The 8,499-nt window shown below is 44.1% G+C and overlaps 1 protein-coding gene across 1 annotated transcript; it reads right to left on the reverse strand.

Annotated features, from left to right (window-relative positions):
* Positions 1-3,334: 3,334 nt before the first annotated feature.
* LOC147121500 (small integral membrane protein 26-like) lies at positions 3,335-8,254 on the reverse strand. Its single transcript, XM_085981793.1, has 2 exons — positions 7,781-8,254; positions 3,335-5,103 (listed from the first exon to the last, which is right to left on the reverse strand). Exons 1-2 carry the CDS (start codon positions 7,929-7,931, stop codon positions 4,913-4,915), a joined length of 342 nt encoding a protein of 113 aa, XP_085837919.1. The 5' UTR covers positions 7,932-8,254; the 3' UTR covers positions 3,335-4,912.
* Between the last annotated feature and the right edge of the window lie 245 nt (positions 8,255-8,499).

Raw genomic sequence — 8,499 nt, forward strand, 5'->3', positions numbered from 1 at the left:
CCTGCTGTGGGGAAATTGGAGGAGGTACTGCCAAGACAGATGGGGAAACCATGGCAAGACGGGCCGTCTGGCAGCCCACAGGTCTGTGGCAGTGGGGTGCTCTCCATCGCACTTGAGAGCAGTAGCCAGGCCAGGATCGGGGCAGGAACAACCAAAGGGGCATGGGTTTTGTACGGGAATAGGACGCATCACCAGTACCTAGCATATTACCGAGGGAGGTTGGCAAGATGTCGGCTATGATGGCCGAACAAGGAGACAAAGAGGGCGGGTGGGAGATATTGGGCTTGCAGTAGTCAACAGAATTAGCATGGGGAGAGGGGATATAACATGGATAGTGAAATTTAAAATGTCAGCGTAAAGGAGTATCTAGTGCCCCCCAGGGCAGTGTCTATCATCCAGGGAGGAGGCAAAACAAGCAGGTGGGAATCTGATTTTAGAGCCTAAAATACCAGAAAGTTAAGTAAAATTTAACTCAAATTAAAACTTACCTGTACAAAAATATGCCAGGTTCGGCCCTTCTCAACTTGCCAAAGGGAGATATAAGCTTCCAAATCGTTACTGAAAAAGCTGCTCGTACAGTTGGCACATACTCTACTTACTGGCACTTTAATGCAAAATCATTGTTAAGTATTGCCAAGCTGGGGGCTTGCTGACTGTACAGCCAGTTGTTATAATAACCAGTCAGAAACTTCCTTTGAGGTTCTGTGGCTTGAGGCAAAACATATGCGTTCTGAATCTGCTTATTAAAACTGGGGTTGTACCGACTTTCTCTTTTCCGTTGTTTGTCTCCTCACACAAATTTCTGTCTTTCTCAGATATTTGTTTTTCTTTGATTGTGTCTGGTTATCATACTTTCTCGGAGTAGCTCTCTCTTTTTTTATGTTTATGATGTTCCAAACTTTATTTTGGATATTAGAAATCTCAGTTACTGAGAAGAAAAAAATGGCAGCTGAAATATATTGATTTGTTTGGTTCAGCTTTTTAAGAAATGACAACTAAGTTTAAATCACAATTAATAAATTTGCCAATCGTCTGCAAGACAATCGAAATAATGGAATATTTTGAATTCCGGAAATTTAACATGCAAAAAGGTGCAACACAGGAAGTGTGATAAAACGGAGTCATTTTAATTTATTACTGGATGATATCCCATGGCCTTGCTCACATGGATTTGGAGGATATGCTGGTTTATAACAGATGGGATTTTGTACCATTGATTTTCCAATTTTTATTATCTTTCTTAAAGCTCAGGATACATAATAAAATAATAGACAAGGTGCACCAGGTTGGAAGTAGACAACTGGTCCTTAGCAGGCCTAAAGTGGGTGCTACTCTTTGGTACCACTGGAGGTGATACTGAGTTACCCAGAAACAGGGCATGAGTCCTGGAGTTTGATAGCACAGCACTGCAGATCTTAAGGTTACATAGAATTAAACAGAATGTACAGCACAGAAACAGGCCATTTGGCCCAACTGGTCCATGTTTATGCTCCACACAAGCCTCTATCCCCTTAAATGTGTCTATGCTATTCTTATAGTTGAGTTCCACATTTGAACCATTCTCTGGGTAAAGAATTTTCTCCCGAATGCCTTATAGGATTTATTCGTGACCATCTTATATGACCTCTAGGCTTGGTCTTGCCCACAGGAGGAAACATCTTCTTGACATCTACCCTTTCATAAACTTATAGACCTTTATCAGGTCACCCCTCAGCCTTCCCCTTTCTAAAGAGCCCCAGCCTGTTCAATCTTTCCTGATGGGTATAACATCTCCAGTCAGGTATAAAACTTGTTAATCTTTGCACCTTCGTCAGTACCTCTATATCCTATAATTGCAGCTCTGGGAGGTTCTGTAATGTTGTCTTGGGGTTTGGCAGATTTGGGTTGCAGGTTTCAAAGATTGGCAGACTGGGCTGGGGGGTACAAGGGTTTGGTAGTACCTGGGGGGGGGGGGCGGTGGAAGGTGCTGGGGTTTAGCTAGAGGGATGGTAATGACAATCCAATTGGTTTAAGCACTCATGGCTAAATTAGAGAAGGAACAATTGACCAGGGTTCTCACTATCGGTCAATTCCAGCTGGAAGAGCACATAGATGTTGGGTCCGCCACGATAAAGTTCAAATGTGACCCCTCAATCAAAAAGCCTTTCAACAGTCATTGTTCAAGACTTTCATGAATATGGGCATTCAGACATGGTACCAGAGTGTCACCAGCAGCAGAACTATAGCACAGCAGAGTCTGTACTTTCAGGGTAGTGGAGTGGTGGATTCGGAAAGGAAGAAAATGAACAAAGTGTGTACTCCTCCTCGATGGCTTAGTGGCCAGGAATACTGCCCAGTGTGGTACTGAGTATAATCACACCAGGAGGTTTACAGGTTCAATCCCTGCTATGTGGCAAGTTAGCTGATCTCACCAGTCAGTCACTAGGGTATTGGCTTTGACACTCCTGAATTATGGAAGGGAGAAATAAGTCAGAAAGTGCTCCATCTCCTGGTTGCTGTGGCTCTTGTGGAATGTAGACATTCAGTGAAGACAGGATTAGGCTTGGCTGTGGATTAGTAACTTCATACAAGACAAATTCAGTGATCACTTGCTTCAGGTTTCCCAGACTCATTTAATGAAGCTTCTAAGTCTCAAACCAGAAACCACATGAGTGTAATATTTAGGAGTACTGTTATGATTTTCCCAAGTGTCAAAGTAGTGTCAACTACACTAAGTCAACTGAACAAAACTCGCATTTATCCTACTAACAGGAGTTCAGTGCAGGCAGAAAGTTTAAATTATCTGTGAAAGCTTATTGTGGATTATGTGCACCTACTTGTGTTAGCAATTTACAGCTGTGCTGTCCCATATTGAGGGGGTAAACATTTCCTAGTGGGCACACAACAGCAATAATGACACAAACAGCAAAACTGGTGACATAATGCACCCATACCAAAAGTATTCTCTGAAACAGGCACTGAAATAATATAATAGCAAAATACTGCGGATGCTGGAAATCCAAAATAACAACAGAAAACGCTGGAAAAATTCAGCAGGCCAGGGCTGCATCCGTGGAGAGAGAAACAGAGTTAGCGTTTCAGGTTGATGACCTTTCGTCAGAACTGGAAAAAAGCAGGAAATGGAAAGCGAAAGCAGGTTTAGGGGCTGGGAAAAGGGGGAGGGGATGAAAGAACAAAAGGGAAGGTCATTGATAGGATAGAAAGCAGGAGAGATAAAGAGACATTGAGAGACATTAAGAGATATTCATCAATAATATACTGAAATAATATACATCAAATAACTCCGCCAACACACCCAAATCCAGGAAGTCACAGATCTGAAGTAGGCTCTTGGCTCTGTATAACAGTTTATTTCTGAAAACTTCAAAACAGAAATCACACAGATCAAAATCCTGGGTATACGATTAGAGACAACGGATTTAGCCATGATCAAAAATACAGCTACTCAGATCTAAAACCACTTGGTTCCCAGGTTAGTTATTGCATGCTTTAGCTGGACACTGTCCACAACCTTGCGAGTCCAGCCCCTTCAATGTAGAATCAGTTACTGTAGTTGGGGCGTTTCACTTCTACGCTCACCCAACCTCCACAATTTTGTGTTCACGAGAGAGACTGGGCAGAAAATGGTGGGCTGACCAGCGCAGCAGAAAACCTCAGCACCTCGGTCACTTCGGCAATGTGGGCCAGAGAGTAGATAGCTCGTCTCCCTCCAGAACCAAAACTGTTACAGGAATCAAGTAACAGGCAGGTGCAGAATTAAATCTTTCAATCCCGGTATTTGGTGAGCCTTCAAGAGACATTATTTCACGACAGCTTTGGATTGAAAGTGTATCAACTGTTCCAGATGCAAGCAACAAAAGAATGGATTCTAAGTGATTGTTTATAACTTCAAATAAAGAGTCACTTTGACTGTGCTGATTAACTATACATCACAATGACAATTATACGTAATCAGGCGTAGTGAATCTCCTTCAAGATCAACAGGATTCAAATCCCCATTTCTAATTTTTAAACTAATGTAAAATGGTTAATTTTACACGGTCCTGTATTAATGAGCTGTATTCAGAGCTCAAATCTACAATCATTTAAGATTCCTACTCACCTTGCCATGCCATTGTAACCGTGTTAAATCATCTTTCAAAGTTAAAAAATGGTTTATTGCGATGGTAGCAAAGATGCATATTGCTTTAGACAAATGTTATCTTTTCTCACCTGTTGGTTGATATTTCTAACAGAACACATGGATGTATATAGTGATAATGAATTTGTGTGATATATAACTCTTTAGGGAGTTATGTAAAAAAAAAATACATTGTAACTTTGAGGCAAAAGTGTTTTACACTAAATATTCCCTTCTAGGTCGGGCCTTCATCGGGCTTTAAAAAAAGCTGAGCCCTTTTTGATAAAGAGGAAGGATCAATCATCTCAGCCACTCCAAGCGACTAGTTTCAAAGCAGTACTGGAGAGGCCTGAAAGCAGATCACCCAGCTCCTGGGAGAAAGGAACAAAAAGAAAGAAGACGGGTTTGCATTTACAAAAAGGTGTTCTGGAGAGTTTGATTATTCAATTATACTGTGCATTTAAACCTTCAAGTTGAAGTGTTTGGAACTAAATTTTCTCCACAATTTAAAAATAGTTGAATTCTCTCATAGGTACTCATGTCCCACTCCACACAAGATGTAATGTCCGCAGTGTTGATGCTACAGATATTATCCATTAAAAATTGACACAATTTGTGTACAAGATAACAGATCAACTGTTACAAGGCTCACTTGATATAGATACCAGGCTCTCAATTGCAGTTTGCACTGTGCAAGGCAATTTTACAAATTGAGGGCACATTTGTTTGAGGAGTCCTCAGTGTCCAGAGGAAGACTAAAGCAAAAGCCTTCAACAATGCCATACAAGGCAGTCATTTTTTTGAATTCCATTTCTCTGTTGAAATATCAGACGAAACACCTAAGACAGACTTCCCATAGTTGTAGATTCTGGATGAAAAAGGAACAAAACCTTCCTTTACAACAACATTTGTCTCTACAAATTCTTTCTTAGTTTCCTTTTGCGGCTCAACAGTGGTTTGGAGTTCCTCTTGGTAAGTGGTTTCTAAAGAAAAGAAAGAAAAAACAATTAACAATTTCATTTAGTGTAGAAGAAAGGCCATTGCCATTAGCCCCAAAACATAGGTTGGGAAAGATGCTCCAAGTCATGGAATTTGAATAGTTTAAGAGTGTGGGGCAGATATGTTACAAATAAACCTACCAGAAGGCTAAAAGCACACTGTGTATGGATTCATATTGGAAAACAACTTGTATTTATATAGCGCCTTTAATGTAGTAAATCATCCCAAGGCGCTTCACAGGAGTGTTATCAAACTAAATTTCACACCGAGCCACATAAAGAGATATTAGGACAGGTGACCAAAAGCTTGGTCAAAGAGGTAGGTTTTAAGGAGCATCTCAAAGGAGGAGAGGTAGAGGTGTTTAGGGAGGGAATTCCAGAGGTAAGGGCCTTGGCAGCTGAGAGCACAGCCGTCAATCTTAGTGATGGCGTGGATATGTGGTTGGAACTTCAGTGCAGGGTCAAATTCGACACCATGATTGCAAGCAGTCTGGTTTAGCCTCAGACAGTGGCCAGGGAGAGTGATGGAGTCCGTGGCTAGGGAATGGAGTTTGTAGCAGGGACCAAAGACAATGGCTTCGATCTTCCCAATATTTAATTGGAGGAAATTTCTGCTCACCCAATACTAGATACCAGACAAGCAGCGTGACAAATCAGAGGCAGTGAAGGGCGAGTTGAGAGAAGTGGTGGTGAGGTAGAGTTGGGTGTCGTTAGCATAAACATGTAACCTACGTGCTTTTGGATGATGTCACCAAGAAAAAGTTGGAAGAGTGAGCCAGACACATTCGTTGTATTGGTGGACTGGTCCAGGTTACAGGTCAGGTGTGTTAAGATCAACGATGGTGCAGTATTGTTCTATTTGTTTCACAATTGTTCTCTTATGTGAATTGCTTTATTTTATTTTTTAAACTGGGCTACACTAACCTTGAAAAGGGTGGACGCACTGCATTGAGGGAGGAGTTATTTCCCTATATTCTGCTTGTACTATATTTGCTGAAAGTTACTACAGTATACACTAGCTGTTTTACCAGAGCAAATTTAGCTTGAGCTTGGGCCGAGGGGAAGGGTGGTAAGAAAGAAAAGATGGAATTAGATTTACTCTGTCATTGCTGCTACATTGATCTTGGGTGAGATTGTCCTTTCATTGGGTGGGGGGAGTAGATAATGGAGTTATTTAGCACTGGGCAGCATATTGCACAGCGTGCGGTTTACCTTCTACTGGGCTATATACTGCACTATGGGACCTTTTACACTAGGGAGAGAAGAGGATTGATTCTGCACCGAGCGGTGTATTGCACAGGGTGATATTTATTCTGCAGCGGGCGGTGTATTGCACAGGGTGATATTTATTCTGCAGCGAGCGGTGTATTGCACAGGGTGATATTTATTCTGCAGCGGATGGTGTATTGCACAGGGGGACATTTATTCTGCACCGAGCGGTGTATTGCACAGGGTGATATTTATTCTGCAGCGGGTGGTGTATTGCACAGGGTGATATTTATTCTGTACCGAGCGGTGTATTGCACAGGGGGACATTTATTCTGCACCGAGCGGTGTATTGCACAGGGTAATATTTATTCTGCACCGAGCGGTGTATTGCACAGGGTGATATTTATTCTGCAGCGGGTGGTGTATTGCACAGGGTGATATTTATTCTGCACCGAGCGGTGTATTGCACAGGGTGATATTTATTCTGCAGCGAGCGGTGTATTGCACAGGGTGATATTTATTCTGCAGCGAGCGGTGTATTGCACAGGGTGATATTTATTCTGCAGCGGGTGGTGTATTGCACAGGGTGATATTTATTCTGCAGCGAGCGGTGTATTGCACAGGGTGATATTTATTCTGCAGCGAGCGGTGTATTGCACAGGGGGACATTTATTCTGCAGCGAGCGGTGTATTGCACAGGGTGATATTTATTCTGCAGCGGGTGGTGTATTGCACAGGGTGATATTTATTCTGCACCGAGCGGTGTATTGCACAGGGTGATATTTATTCTGCAGCGGGTGGTGTATTGCACAGGGGGACACTTATTCTGCAGCGGGTGGTGTATTGCACAGGGTGATATTTATTCTGCAGCGGGTGGTGTATTGCACAGGGTGATATTTATTCTGCAGCGAGCGGTGTATTGCACAGGGTGATATTTATTCTGCAGCGGGCGGAGTATTGCACAGGGTGATATTTATTCTGCAGCGGGCGGTGTATTGCACAGGGTGATATTTATTCTGCAGCCAGCGGTGTATTGCACAGGGTGATATTTATTCTGCAGCGAGCGGTGTATTGCACAGGGTGATATTTATTCTGCAGCGGGCGGAGTATTGCACAGGGTGATATTTATTCTGCAGCGAGCGGTGTATTGCACAGGGTGATATTTATTCTGCAGCGAGCGGAGTATTGCACAGGGTGATATTTATTCTGCAGCGAGCGGTGTATTGCACAGGGTGATATTTATTCTGCAGCAAGCGGTGTATTGCACAGGGTGATATTTATTCTGCAGCGAGCGGTGTATTGCACAGGGGGACATTTATTCTGCAGCGGGTGGTGTATTGCACAGGGGGACATTTATTCTGCAGCGGGTGGTGTATTGCACAGGGGGACATTTATTCTGCAGCGGGTGGTGTATTGCACAGGGGAACATTTATTCTGCAGCGGGTGCTTTTACCTGCAGAGTCCTCGGCGCTGCTCCCAATGATCGCCTGCTCCCGCTTTTTCTTCAGGTGCAAGAAGCCGTAGGTGCCGAGCATGGTCCAGATCCCAATCGCGTACGCCAGCGACACGCGGACATTCCAGCGCGTGACATCCTGGAGCTTCATTGTCCCACAGCGCGCGACCCCAAATCCCCTGGCCCGGGCCGCTCGGGGTTAATGCCCACCGGGCTCAAGCCCCCCGAGCTCAAACCCCACCGGGCTCAACCCCCCGGGGCCCGCTCGGGCTTAATTTCCCCGCGCCGCCGCCTGCCTACCTGCAGCTCACTCGACCCCGACTGCCACTGTCATTGAGTTAGAAGGTACCGCCGCCATTTTCCTCCGGCACCCTACCTGCGCTCTGATTGGTGCACTGGGTGAGCGGAGCGGGGAGCCGGGCCACGGACATTCCTACCGCAGCGCCCCCTCGCGCCTCCCGGAGAACAGTGTAGGTGGTAAGGCAAAGGAAAGTCATACGAATTGTCCGTCTTCCTAATAAGACCTGCATTTCAATAGCACCGTCCACGACGTCCTAAAGCCAATGAAGCACTTTAGAAGTGTCGGCACTGTTGTAATGGAGGAAACTCTGCAACCAAGTTACCCACAGCAACATCCCACAGACAGCAATGTGTTAATGACCAAATTTTAGCGATGTTGGTTGAGGAATAAATATTGGCCCAGGACACTGGGCAGACCT

This window comes from Somniosus microcephalus, chromosome 3 (genome assembly GCF_052327205.1).
Source record: "Somniosus microcephalus isolate GS21.2 chromosome 3, FLI_Smic_1.0, whole genome shotgun sequence".
Lineage (NCBI taxonomy): Eukaryota > Metazoa > Chordata > Chondrichthyes > Squaliformes > Somniosidae > Somniosus > Somniosus microcephalus.

Excerpts from the sequence above, each read along its gene's own strand:
- LOC147121500 (XM_085981793.1), bottom strand. The coding sequence starts at position 7,931 with ATGAAGCTCCAGGATGTCACGCGCTGGAATGTCCGCGTGTCGCTGGCG. Across the intron at positions 5,104-7,780 it reads CAGCGCCGAGGACTCTGCAG|AAACCACTTACCAAGAGGAA; the intron begins GTAAAAGCACCC and ends TCTTTTCTTTAG.